The sequence below is a fragment of the Lycium barbarum genome, chromosome 4 (genome assembly GCF_019175385.1).
Source record: "Lycium barbarum isolate Lr01 chromosome 4, ASM1917538v2, whole genome shotgun sequence".
Classification (NCBI taxonomy): Eukaryota; Viridiplantae; Streptophyta; class Magnoliopsida; order Solanales; family Solanaceae; genus Lycium; species Lycium barbarum.
In genome coordinates, this window is record NC_083340.1 from 87,844,022 (window position 1) to 87,857,892 (window position 13,871).

Consider the following 13,871-nt stretch of genomic DNA (forward strand, 5'->3'; position numbering starts at 1 on the left):
CGATCATTATGATCCATGGGCCTTCGTAGAATGCAAGTTATCACTAGACAAAACCATATATATATGAGCTCTTCACCGACAGTTGGGATCTATTAGCTGACCCAAATCCATGGCCCTCATGGATACTACATATCTAGTAGACCGAACATTCTGATATCTATACAACTCAATCAACTAATCTTGTAAGACCAGTCAAGTAAAGCATATAAGAATGTCACATACTCCTAGCAAGTTATAATAGTTAACTCTCTAAAATGCCCTACATAGTTTAATAGAGAATAGTTCTTAGTCATGTCACAAGCAAGTTATGTTACGGTGATAAGAGAGTTCAGTTCACGGTGATAACTAAAAATAGTATATATGACCTAGTACGCCCTCGCCCCACAACATACTAGGTGCTTGACGACCAAATAAGGCAAATTCCAAATCATGACATTGAAAAATCAAGTATATTCAAGAAATTAAAGTCTAACTTACCTTAAAACATGGTACGAACTTTCCCAACTTGGCATGGTCCAAAACTCCAATCAAACGACATCGAACGATTTCAATCTGTGTAGATTATTGAACAACACATTAAATTAAGCTAAACATACCATTTCCATAATTTAAAAGAAATTCAAAATCATCCAAAAGTCAACCTTCGGGCAACATGGTCAAATCTCAAATTAATTTGATCAACGGGGTATTCATGAACTTTAGTCCAATCCAATAATCAAGTTTTCGTTTTGACTCCAATTTCCAACCTTGTCTGCTTCGTGGCTTTCAAAGGGGGCACCATACGCTTAATGGCACCCAAACTCTTCCTTTCCTCAAATCATCTTTCTTTGATTGATGAATGGCTACAACCTTCCTCTAATTAGAATATTCTTCTTTCATAGTTACATCATCCCTTAAGCATCTTTCCTAATCTAACTTAATATACAAATATTACCTTGCATAAAATTAACAACAACAACAATCCAGTGAAATCCCACATCGTGGGGTCTGGGGAGGGTAAAGTGTACGCAGACCTTACTCCTTCCAAGGTAGGACGGCTGTTTCCGAAAGACCCTCGGTTCAAGAAAAGCATAAAAGCATAAAAAAAAGTCAGATAAGGCTAAGAGATTCAAAGCGATATGGAAATGAAATAATATAAAATAAAGTAATACAATCGACACAGATACCACAGGATAATCAAAGCACAGGAAATAACAGATAATAGCATAAATCGGAGCACAAGAAATTATATTGCGATACTGCGACTACTATTAAGAACGGATAACGAGACTATCTATTAGCCTTCTACCCTAATTTGGGTCCTCCAAACCCTCCTATATAAGGTCATGTCCTCGGTAAGCTGTAATTGCGCCATGTCGTGTCTAATTACCTCTCCCCAATACTTCTTCGGCCTACCCCTACCTCGTCTGAAACCATCCATGGCCAACCTCTCACACCTCCGCACTGGGGCATCTGTGTCTCTCCTCTTCGCATGCCCAAACCATCTCAATCTCGCTTCTCGCATCTTGTCTTCCACCGGGGCCACCCCCACCTTATCCCGAATAACCTCGTTCCTAATCCTGTCGCTCCTGGTGTGGCCACACATCCATCTCAACATTCTCATCTAGGCAACTTTCATCTTTTGAACGTGAGAGATCTTAACTGGCCAGCACTCCGCCCCATACAACATAGTCGGTCTAACCACCGCTTTGTAGAACTTGCCTTAAGTTTTGGTGGCACCTTCTTGTCACATAGCACTCCGGAAACAAGCCTCCATTTCATCCACCCTGCCCCAATACGATGTGTGACATCATCGTCAATCTCCCCGCTGTCTTGCACAATAGACCCAAGGTACTTAAAACTACTTTTCTTCTGGATGGCCTGGGTACCAAGCCTCACTTCTATGCCAGCTTCCTGAGGTGCTTCACTGAACTTACACTCCAAGTACTCTGTCTTGGTCCTACTCAGATTAAACCCTTTAGCCTCCAGAGTATGTCTCCAACCCTCCAGCTTAGCGTTAACTCCGCTACGAGTCTCGTCGATCAGGACTATGTCGTCCGCGAAAAGCATACACCATGGCACTTCACCTTGAATTTGCCGTGTCAATCCATCCATCACTAAGGCAAATAGAAACGGACTAAGAGCTGATCCTTGATGCAACCCCATCACAACTGGAAAGTGCTCTGAGTCTCCTCCTACTGTCCTTACTCTGGTTTTGGCTCTCTCATACATGTCCTTGATTACCCTAATTTACTCCACAGGTACACTTTTAGCCTCCCAACATTTCCATAGGATCTCTCTTGGAACTTTGTCATAAGCCTTTTTTAGGTCGATGAATACCATGTGTAAGTCTCTCTTCCTCTCCCTATACTGCTCCACCAATCTTCTCACAAGATGGATGACTTCTGTAGTTGAACGTCCCGACATGAATCCGAACTGGTTCTCTGAAATAGACACACCTCTCCTCACCCTCATCTCCACCACCCTTTCCCACACTTTCATACTATGACTTAGCAGTTTGATACCTCTATAGTTGTTACAACTCTGAATATCTCCCTTATTCTTGTATAGAGGGATCATTACACTCACCCTCCATTCTTCGGGCATCAATGCCGTCTTAAAGATGACATTAAACAACCTATTCAGCCACTCCAAACCTGCCGGCCCCGCGCTCTTCCAAAATTCCCCAGGAATCCCGTCAGGTCCGATCGCTCTTCCCCTGCGCATCCTACGAACAACACCCCTAACCTCCTCAACCTTAATACTCCTGCAATACCCAAAATCACGCCGCCTTCCTGTATGTTCTAAATCTCCCAACACAATGTCTCTGTCCCCTTCTTCATTCAAGAGTTTGTAGAAGTATGACTGCCATCTCCATCTAATGAGAGTCTCCTCTACCAATACTTTGCCATGCTCGTCCTTGATGCACTTTACTTGATCCACATCACGTGCCTTTCTCTCCCTCGCCTTGGCTAGCCTGAACAATTTCTGGTCCCCTCCTTTCTCTTCTAGTTCAGCATACATGCGTTCAAAAGCTGCCGCTTTTGCCGTCGAAACCGCCAACTTCGCCTCCTTCCTCGCCATCTTATAAAGCTCCGTATTCGTCCACTTCTCCACCTCATTCTTGCTTTCTATCAACTTCGCATATGCCACCTTCTTTGCTTCCACTTTCCCTTGAACTTCTCCATTCCACCACCAGTCTCCTCTATGCTGACCACAACTACCTGTCGAGACCCCAACACTTCCCTTGCTACCACCCTAATGCAACTAGCCGTCTTATCCCACATACTGGTCGCATCCCCACTACTATCCCAGGCCCCCATATCCTTCAATTTCTCTCCCATCTCCAGTGCACTACTCGTGGTCAAACTACCCCATCTGATCCTAGGTCGGTCATCCACGACCCTCTTCTTCCTCGTCCTCTTGATCCCTAAATCCATCACCAAGAGCTTATGTCGGGTTGTAAGATAGTCGCTCGGAATGACCTTACAATCTTTGCACAAACCTTTATCATCCTTCCGAAGGAGTAAAAAGTCTATCTGAGTTTTAGCCACCGAACTACGGAAGGTTACCAAGTGTTCCTCCTTCTTTGGGAAACTCGAATTGGCTATCACCAACCCAAAAGCTCTTGCAAAATCCAAAAGTGAGACTCCTCCTCCATTTCTGTCCCCGAAGCCAAAGCCTCCATGCACATCATCATAACCTCCCGAAATAGGCCCGATGTGTCCATTGAAATCACCTCCCACGAATAGCTTCTCAGTAGACGGTATTCCTCTCACTAACTCGTCCAAATCCTCCCAAAAGCGCCTCTTCTCCTCCTCGCCTAAGCCCGCTTGCGGCGCATATGCACTAATAATGTTCAAAGTGAGTCCTTCCACGACCACCTTAATCGACATCATCCTATCAGTGGCCCTCCTAACCTCTACCACCTGATCCCTTAATTCACTATCTACTAAAATGCCCACCCCATTTCTGTACTTCGACCTACCAGAGAACCACAGCTTATACCCGTCTACCTCCTTAGCTTTAGGACCTACCCATTTGGTCTCTTGGATACAAGCTGTATTAATCTTCCTCTTCTTAAGAATCTTAACTAGCTCTATGGACTTCCCCGTTAACGTCCCAATGTTCCAAGAACCTACTCTCAACCTAGACGCTCCTTTAACCCACTTACCCCTCCTAACCCTCGCCCCCGTCCCCGAATGAGAACATGACCCTAGTCTACCATCACTAAGCAAAGCCACAAGAATGAGTATGAACTAATAAATTCAAAAGTCTAAAGTTAGCAAAATGTAACTACAAGTGTATGGACAAATAATGGATATGGCATCCGGAGGTACCAACTCCAGTTGAACTGAACCTGGTCGCCGCCGGAAAACACTGTTCAACGTCGGAGTTACTGTTCACTGTTGAATTACTGTTCACTGTTGGAATTCTGTCCACAAAGACCTGAAACAGGAGAAGAGAAGAGGGGTGAAAGAAAAAAGGAACAGAAAAAGAAAAAGTAAAAAAAGAGAAAACAAAAGGGTTGGCCGGAAAATGGTGCCGGAAAAGTCTCCGGCGATGGCGCGACTGAGTTCTGGCAGCGCCAGAAGCAGCTAAAAAAGGAGAGAAAAGGGGAAAAAAAAGGAGAAGAGAAGAAGAATAGAAGATGAAGAAAAGGGAAGGGAGAAAAAGTAAATCTGACCGGAAAAGTGGCCGGCGTTACTTGATCGCCGGAGTTACCTGGTCGTCGGACGCGGTCTGGTCGCCGGACGTGGTGGCGGGTGGGGTGGGGGGGGGGGGAGAGGAGATGTTACCGTTGAGGGTAGAAGAGAGAGAAAGCAGAAGAGAGATAAGTCTCTCTCGATAGAAACTCACCTTGCATAAAATTAATTCACTTAAAATTGTTTCGTTACTCCTTTCTTATTGGCTCCAACGAGCTCGAAGGGGCTGTTTTTTTTTTTTTTTGGTGTGTGCATAATTTACATCAGATAATTGGCTTCAATGCGCTCAAGGAGGCCACTCTATTTCTCCCTTTTGCGCCGAATCAGTTGTATTTATGAATTAAGGAACCTTGAGATTTTCTTGTAACTCGAAAAGTGAAAAAGAAGAGCTAAATTATCCATTAGGATTGATTGACGCTCGCTTGACTTGAGTTTGGGAATTTGGATTTCGAAATTGAAATTTATTTCGAGCGGGTGTTGTTGGAATAGATTAGGTATATCTTAAGGAGTTACCTCTAATTCGGGACGATTTGAGAGAGATTTAAGGTGTTTGAATCGAAAATTCGTAGTGGAAAATGAACATGGAAGAAGATGAGATTTGTACTCCACTGTATATCTATCATGTATCACTTGTGTATCCATTGGTATCTACTATGTATTGCGTGCGTGTACCATGTATATCTATATGTGAGATCCATGCTTCGTATAGATTTTTCTACTAGATTTTATCTAAGAAGTTTGACTTCAAACCAGTCCAATATTCCTCAAATGATGTATATTACCTAGTCTATGAGTTATCAACAAATTCCAACCTTACTTATCGAAAAGATTTCTTTTTTTTCCTCTTTTTTTTTTAATGTTGTATATCATTGGAAACTTTTTTTTTTGGCGGAAAATGGTTAAATGGTAAAAATGGCTTAGTGACAATAAACTTTTTATTTTTGGGTTGTTCCAGTAGTTCTTCCTATTTTTTATCGGAACAGAATTATATTGTGCAAACTATTAGAATTTTAACAAATACTCAAATTTGAACTATATATAATTGTAAAAGGAATTGTAACCCACTCAATAGTGAGAACAAAAATATTGAATCAATTAAATTTAAATTTTGAGTTCGCTATTGAGCACCATAAAGGTGGAATAAGGCCAAATGGCCGGTATTATAAACTTGCCTCCGGACTTGCAAGACGAGAAGTGAGTCTAATACGTGTTGGTAGAGCGTTGAGGGTAGATTTAGCAAGGGTAAGGCGACCCGCAGGAGTGAGAGAATTAGTTTTCCAAAGTGCTAGCCTGCTTTTCATTTTATCAATAATGAATTGAAAATCAGGTGGCCTAGAAGCATGGTTGAGAATGGGAAAACCAAGATAGGTGCCAAAACTAGTAGATTCTTTAATTTGAAGTCTCTGTAGGACTAGATTCCGAATTTCTTGGCTGCAGCCTCGGGAGTAGATAGCCTTTGATTTAGCAATATTAACCTTTTGTCCAGACTATTGGCAGAAAAATTTGAGACAGGTTTGAATAGTTTGGATGGTTTTGAAATTAGCCTTAGCCATTACGGTGAGATCATCAGCGAAAAATAAGTGTGATAGGGCAGGACCTGTATTTGTTAGGGACATAGGATCCCATTGCAGTGTATCAACTTGATAATTTATAAGCGTAGAAAACATTTCCATGCAGAGAAGGAAAGTATAAGGGCACATGGGACCCTCTTTGTTCTATCAAGGGGCGGTCACCTACATATTAATGCTTATTCGCATACGATTTAAACAAAAAAAATTCGCATAGGAACTATACATCAAACTAAATAATTTAATCATAACAATTATGAATTAAATCTAAAATACATATTGATTAACTATAATTAAGTGATAAATATTTATATGGAGACATGAGTCTTGCTATTTGTGGATTATAAAATTTATTAAATATAAATCTACAAGAAATTCGAATTATATTAAATTCAAGATATACTAGTCCAAATAAATATTGTGGGCTAATATAATTGGGTTAATTAGTTATGTTCAATAAATATGAAGTTAATTAAATTCAAATTTTATTGGGTTACAAAAGATTAGTCCACTTTATTAAGCCCAAGATGTCATTTTATCATAGAGATCCAAATATTGCAATGTGTCAAATGACGTGGCACACCAAGTCAAATGAAGGAGCCAATCAGATTATTCCACGTGTCAGAATGATGCAGCATGCCTAATCAAATCAAAGGTCAATGAAGGTGCGCCACGAGTACAAGTGACATGTTATAGCCAATCAAATATGACCATATCAATTCATTCTGATTGGTCGGAAAGGATTTGTCCTTATCACTGAAAGTGCAAGAGGGGGGGGGGGGGGGGGGGGGGAGGGGTGAATTGTAAATTTTTCGATCTGTTAGTCGACTAGGTTAAATCACTAGTCGACTGTTTGCTCAGAGAATGCTAAAGTAAAGTGCAGAAGATAAATGACACAAAGTATTTTATACTGGTTCAGATTCAATGTGAATCCTAGTCCAGTCCCCTTGGGTTGCAAGGGTGTTCTCTGCAACTCTTTGTTAAAGGTTTGGTATAATGGAGGTTTGAATGGAGTTCCTACGTCTACACTCAAATCACTCTTAATCTTTTTGATACAAAGTCTCACAAGCTATATTATAACTCTCCTTTATTTTTTCCTTACACTATAAATCACTCAGACATACAATGTTTATGAAAAGTAAAGCAGAGCACTAAGGGAATGAGACTAAGCATGCTTTGTTGTTTATGTGAAGCAGCCCTTTTATGGCTATTTAGGCTCTTCATGCAGAGAAATCAACCTAAGGGATTTGATCCTTGGAAAAAGGAATTAGTGATCCTATTTCCAAGAATAAGGCTGGAGCTGTTGCTTCTTTCCTTGTGCGATGAGGCCGCATTAACAGTCAATAAGATTGTTACACTCCGTGGAATATTCCTTCTTTAATGGCGCAGATATCCTTTCCTTCCTTGAACTGATTTTGTACTGCTGGAGAGTATCTTGTCAGCCACCACAATATTTGTAATATCGCAGTATCCAATTGTAGGGCTGGGAAGTTTTCACTGAGTTAAACTTGTGTAAGCCCATCTCGTTTGGGCTGCCTTGTGGGCTTTTTTTATTCCTTGTGCGATTCAATTATTATAGCTGCACAAATAAAATTGTCATCATAAAAACTTGACACTAACAATCTCCCCCTTTTTGAGGATGACAATTTTAAATGAGATGTAGTCAACTTCCCTGTGGCGGATGCTCCCCCTGAATAGGTGGAGGCTCCCCCTGATTAACCTGATCAGTTGACTTGTCCTTGCAAGCTCCCCCTGAACAGTTGATTGTCTATTTCTCCCCCTTTGGCATCACTCAAAAAAATAGACACATAAACAGCTTTAGACACAGACACAGATGATATATAAGCTTAGAACATTAGTAAGATGCTGAACCAATCAGCACAAAAAGAGTAAACCAAAGTGCAACACAAAAACAAACGAACTTAGGGTCCACAAAAACATTGTTTAAATAGACAAAAAATAACCATATTTAAAAGAACTACTCCTGGCGTCGGAACACGGGACGACGAAGGAAATAAGCCAAGGTATTCACAATAGCATCCTTCATTTCAATCAACGGAGTAGTGAGACGTTCAGGCATGGCACCAACACTGGCTTGAAGCTTGGCGGACAATTTGACAGCTTCTTTTATCACAGCATCCAGTTTAACGCAGCTTAGAGATATCAGTAGCCGTTTCCTTTGTCGTATCACAAATTTTCTCGACTTGAAACAAAGTGGATGCCATTAAGTCTTTGATGGACTCAATCTTCGCATCCATAGAGGAAAGTTTGGAGAGAAGGTCTGCATAACATTCAGCAGAGACGATAGAAGGATAAATTTTTTTCAATTTGGTGAAGGGACCAGGTTGAGATGCATTATAGACCTCCTTTAGCCCCCAAGATTCATTGCTCAAGACATACCCCATGCTACCAAACGCCCTAGAGTTGTAACACTGCTTAACGAGAGTAATGGGATAGTCGACTAAGTCAATTTTGTAGACTTTAAGTATGCGAGAGATGAGCATACCATATTTGAGGCTAGAAGGATTTGACGCACACTCAATCATATAGTTGATGACTATGGAGGACAAATTGATTTTCTTCTTTGAGAAAAGGCAGAAAGCAAAGATGGCATCACGTTGGGAGATAGTAGAGTAGGACCCAGCACGAGGGACAATAGTAGTCGCAACCATATGAGCCAACAGACGAGCCTCAAAAGAGATGTTAGACGAACCAATTTGAGCAGGGTCAGAGGTGGAATTTGAAAGGGTTTTCTTAACATCATCAAAGGAGACTTCAAGAGATTCAAGCCAGGAATTGTTTGGAATTTCGGAAAACCCAGAACAGGTGCAACCAAGAATAGAGTTAAGGACAGAGAAATTTAATACAATGTGGGTACCAAGGACCATGGTTTCGAGTTCATTAGCCTTAGAGGACCGCAGATTTGCATAAAACATACGAACAGGGGTTTCATACACATGAGGAGGGGTTGTGAAATTTTTTTCCCAACCTTGATAGACAAATAAATGTTTTATCTTACAACACAGAGAAAACATAAGGTCAAGATCAACAATCCTACCAGATACAATGGTTTTGTCTTCAAGAGACGAGAAGAGTTCTTGATGGTGGTCATCCCAATTTTTTTGCGAAGATCAAGGGGTTTATCAGTGATGGTTTTGAGTTTCTTTGAGGAGGTTGGACATGCAGCATCAGCAAAAGCTCGCTTGCCAAGATTGCAAATTGGAACGGAGTCGGAGGCGTCAGAGAAAGAGGAGTCACCGGAGTTTGAGTCATGAGGAGCAGAAGAGAGGCTTTTACCAATTTCCTTTAGCCCGAAACTTTGGTGGGTGGAGAGAAGGTGGATTTTCTGAGTTTTCGCCATTGAAGAGACGAGACGCAGACAGGAGGGTTTGGCGGGGAAGGGTAAAGATGAAGAAGAGAAGAAAAGGGGAAAAGGGAAAAGATTTTATGGGGATATGTAGGAAAAAGGAAAAGATTTTATGGGGAAGGTAAAAAAAAAAAGTAAAACATGGGAAGATGGGACAGTCATAATGGGGATGGAAATACAATTTATGGCAAGGATTTTGAATAGCCGAAAATTATGGCACGGATTACTACACGAGAAAAAAAATTAGACAGATTGATCAATAATTCCCAAAGATCTTCTTAGCATGCAGAAACGTTCTTCAAGAAGAGGTTTAGTAAAAATATCAGCAAGCTGGTTTTCAGTGTTAACAAAAACTATTTCAAAATCTCCCTGAGCAACATGATTTCTAATAAAATGATGCTTAATATCTATATGCTTGGCCCTAGAATGATGCACAGGATTTTTGGACAGACAGATAACACTCGAATTATCACAGAAATTTTTTATAGGTTTAAAAAACAAGTCATAATCACTTAGTTGATAAGACATCCAAATTAACTGTGTGCAACATTGACCAACTGTCACGACCCGACTAGGGGCCGTGACGCGTACCCGGGGCTAACCACCGAGCACCACTCATTCTGTTACTCATCATCATCGTTATGCACTTCTTTATATTTCATATGCTCATAATCATAAGACAACCCTTTTTCATTTTAAAACGTAACTACTTTCATATACATGAGCCTTGCGGCTATCAAAATGATAATATATATATATATATACAGTAGTAACATTGTGAGACCATACTACCCACACCTGCGTATCTATGAGCCTCTACTAGAGTACTAGACATATGGACGGGACAAGACCCCGCCGTGCCCAAAATACATACATACATATATATATATATATATATATATATATATATACATACACACAAAAGAATCAACCTAATAGCACCTCCGGAATAATGGAGTGCCCCTGTAGATCTGCTGATAGCTCCTCCGAGTCTGGATCACCTCCCTGTCTACCTGTGGGCATGAACACAACGTCCAAAGAAAACGGACGTCAGTACGAACATTGTACTGAGTATGTAAGACATGAATGAAATGACCATAATGGAAGAATCATAAGTCACAGGAGGGGAGTACAACCTGCATGAGTTTTATAGGTGAATACATTTCATACATATATCGTATATTTATATAATCAAAGTACATGTATCATCATTGCGCATATATCATCGCATCATCATCATCATCGTTAACCCGCGTCCGGGTAACCATCATATGCCGCCCACTAGTGGTGATCATGCCCGGCCCTCTAGGCTCGGTGTAAACATTGCAGCCCGCCTTAGCGGTGACATGTCCGGCCATTTAGGCACGGTGGAATCGTATACAGCCCGCCTTCGAGGTGACATACCCGGCCAACTAGGTGCGGTGGAATCGTATCGTCATACAACCAATCATAGACTCATCATTATTACTTATCTCATAGACATATCATGACTTAACATCATTATACATTTATCATTAAAAATATACATTAGAACTTGAAGGCAACTATGGCTATGTCGGGGTGACATAAGGTCGTGGACCCCCGATTATAGTATGGAGTAATCATCCACATTGTATCTCACCTTGGAGGAACTAATATGTTAAGGTGAGTGTATACAAGGAAAAATATCAATGAAACCATGCCTAGAATCATTTGCTTCATGGACATCTTACTTAACTCTAGGACTCTTTATACTTAACTGATCATCATCATTATGTTGCTCATCGTATCTCTATTCTTTACCTCATACATATATAGCTCATTACAGTCATGGACTCATAGTTCCTTTATGTAGGAAAATTTTTGGAAAATTTAGAAGATTCATATCGTAGGAGTCATGCCTTAGAAAGAAGGGACTAGTCTTACATACCTCTTTCGTTTAACAGTTTTATCGCTTGCTTGTTCCCCTTCGATGCTCGCGTTTCTACCTTCAAGAGGATTCGCATCAACATTAGTTAATCGACTATAAGAACGTGTTACTATTTTTAGGGAAAATTGGGCAGCATTTCCTTTGTTTCTACTACTTTCTCCATATCATATATCAACTTCCAAACATCCATAACAACGTTTACAATATAATAGGCAACAATCATCATTCATCTACATTATCCGCATTTCGCCATTTCATTCCAATTTCTCCATAATTGTGGTTATAGTTCACTACCGCGTTTTCTCACATATAATACTTATTCCATATTCTAAATGTAGTTCATAACATACTTACAATCACAACATATCGATAATCATGACTCAATCCAAGCCTTTACCCAACAATGACACTATTCCCACATTTATCACCCATTTTCTATATCTTTCTACAATCCAAGTGTTTTTAACTTTCAACACCTTAAACAACAAGGAATGATCATAAAACTCACCTTAGATAATGGAAGAATAAGCCTTGAGTGGGAATTCTCTTCTTGCACAAAAACCCTAGCTCACTACTTCCTTTGGGATTTCTTGGCTTAGATGAACTTTGATAGGTCTCATACACTTGATTTGGTGGATTTGATGGTGTTGATCATGGATTTTTCTTGGTTTCTTGTGGTTGAAGAGTAGAGAGAATTCTAGAGGTTTCTTGAAGTGTGGAGAAGTGAAATGAAATGAATTAATGAGAGAGAGAGGTCCTTATATCAACTTAAAATCTGTCCCGACTAGATTCTACGGACCAACATACGGTCCGTATAATTTATACTGACCGTATGTCTGGCTGTAGATCTGGTCCAGTGAAGGACCTCATTTTGGGCAAGACATACGGCTGGACATACGGCCCGTATGTTTTATACGGCCAGTATGTTTGGCCGTATAATGCCCAGTTCTCCGAAACTCGTTCTCGTCGACTCGTTTGATCTCCAATCCTTATGGAACCTTATTGACACTTATTTAACACCTCAATACAAATCTAAGGGACATTATCGCTCTCTCCAAGACATCATTACGCCATCATTAACTCGTCGCTCATAATTCTTACTCGACACGCAACATATCCTTTGCTTCCCTTGACAACCTTCTTCCCTTGCGTCAAATGTATTTGAATCTCGATTAGGATCATCAAATGCTATTCCTTCTCATCACGACGTCATATACATCGTGCCCTTTCGCTACCCTATTCACTGTATGTTAACAGAAAATTTTCCAAGGTGTAACACCAACAACAATGTATTCAGCCTCAGTGGTAGAGAGAGAGAGACTGATCCCTGTTTTTTGCTATTCCAGGAAATAAGAGATTTTCCTAGAAGCTGGCAAGTACCACAGGTACTTTTTCTATCATCTTTATCACCTGCAAAGTCTGCATCTGAAAAACCTTCAAGTGTAAAATCGTTGGTGTTAGGATACCATAAACCATAGTTAGTTATTCCATAAAGGTATCTAATAATACGCTTGATAGCAGTAAGATGAGATTCCTTTGGAGCAGCTTGGAATCTAGCACACCTGCACACACTAAACATAATATCTGGTCGACTAGCAGTTAGGTAAAGCAACGATCCAATCATACCGCAATACTTAGTTTCATCAACAGGTTTTCCTGTCTCATCCTTATCAAGATTACAAGTAGGACTCATTGGAGTTCCCATAGCTTTTGAGTCAGACATTCCAAATTTTTAAACGAGTTCCTTGGCATACTTTGCTTGACATATAAATATTCCACTGTCAGTTTGATGAATTTGTAGTCCCAAGAAGAATTTTAATTCTCCCATCATACTCATTTCGAACTCGCTTTGCATAAGATCAGAGAATTCCTGGGAACAGGAGCAAAAGTTTCATCATAGTCAACTCCTTCCTGTTGTGAGTATCCTTGAGCAACAAGTCGGGCTTTGTTTCTGACTACTTCTCCGGCCTCATTTAACTTATTCCTGTATACCCATTTTGTGCCAATGATTGAAGCATTTTCGGGTTTGGGAACTAAATTCCACACATTGTTCTTTTCAAATTGATTAAGTTCCTCTTCCATAGCTTTTACCCAGTATTCATCTTTTAAGGCATCACCAACTTTCTTTGGTTCATATTGAGAAATAAGAGCCAGATTTACATTATTTTTACTAGATGCTCTAGTTTTCATCCCTTCATTGATGTCTCCAATAACAAATTTCTTTGGATAGTCAGGTTCGCTTCTCCATTCGTTTGAAACCGTTCCAATAGTAACATCAGTCGACTGAGGTGTATCAGAAGTCGACTCACAGGATGCCTTTTCTTCAATGGGTCTTGTAACCA

General features: G+C 40.4%; 1 protein-coding gene across 1 annotated transcript; it reads right to left on the reverse strand.

Moving 5' to 3' along the window:
• Positions 1 to 9,863: 9,863 nt before the first annotated feature.
• Positions 9,864 to 13,252, reverse strand: LOC132637593 (secreted RxLR effector protein 161-like). Its single transcript, XM_060354659.1, has 2 exons — positions 12,851 to 13,252; positions 9,864 to 9,989 (listed from the first exon to the last, which is right to left on the reverse strand). Exons 1-2 carry the CDS (start codon positions 13,250 to 13,252, stop codon positions 9,864 to 9,866), a joined length of 528 nt encoding a protein of 175 aa, XP_060210642.1.
• Positions 13,253 to 13,871: the final 619 nt, after the last annotated feature.

Coding starts and splice junctions, on each gene's coding strand:
- LOC132637593 (XM_060354659.1), bottom strand. CDS start 13,252: ATGTCTGACTCAAAAGCTATGGGAACTCCAATGAGTCCTACTTGTAAT. Junction 9,990..12,850: donor ATAGCAAAAAACAGGGATCA/GTCTCTCTCTCT, acceptor CATGTTGCTCAG/GGAGATTTTGAAATAGTTTT.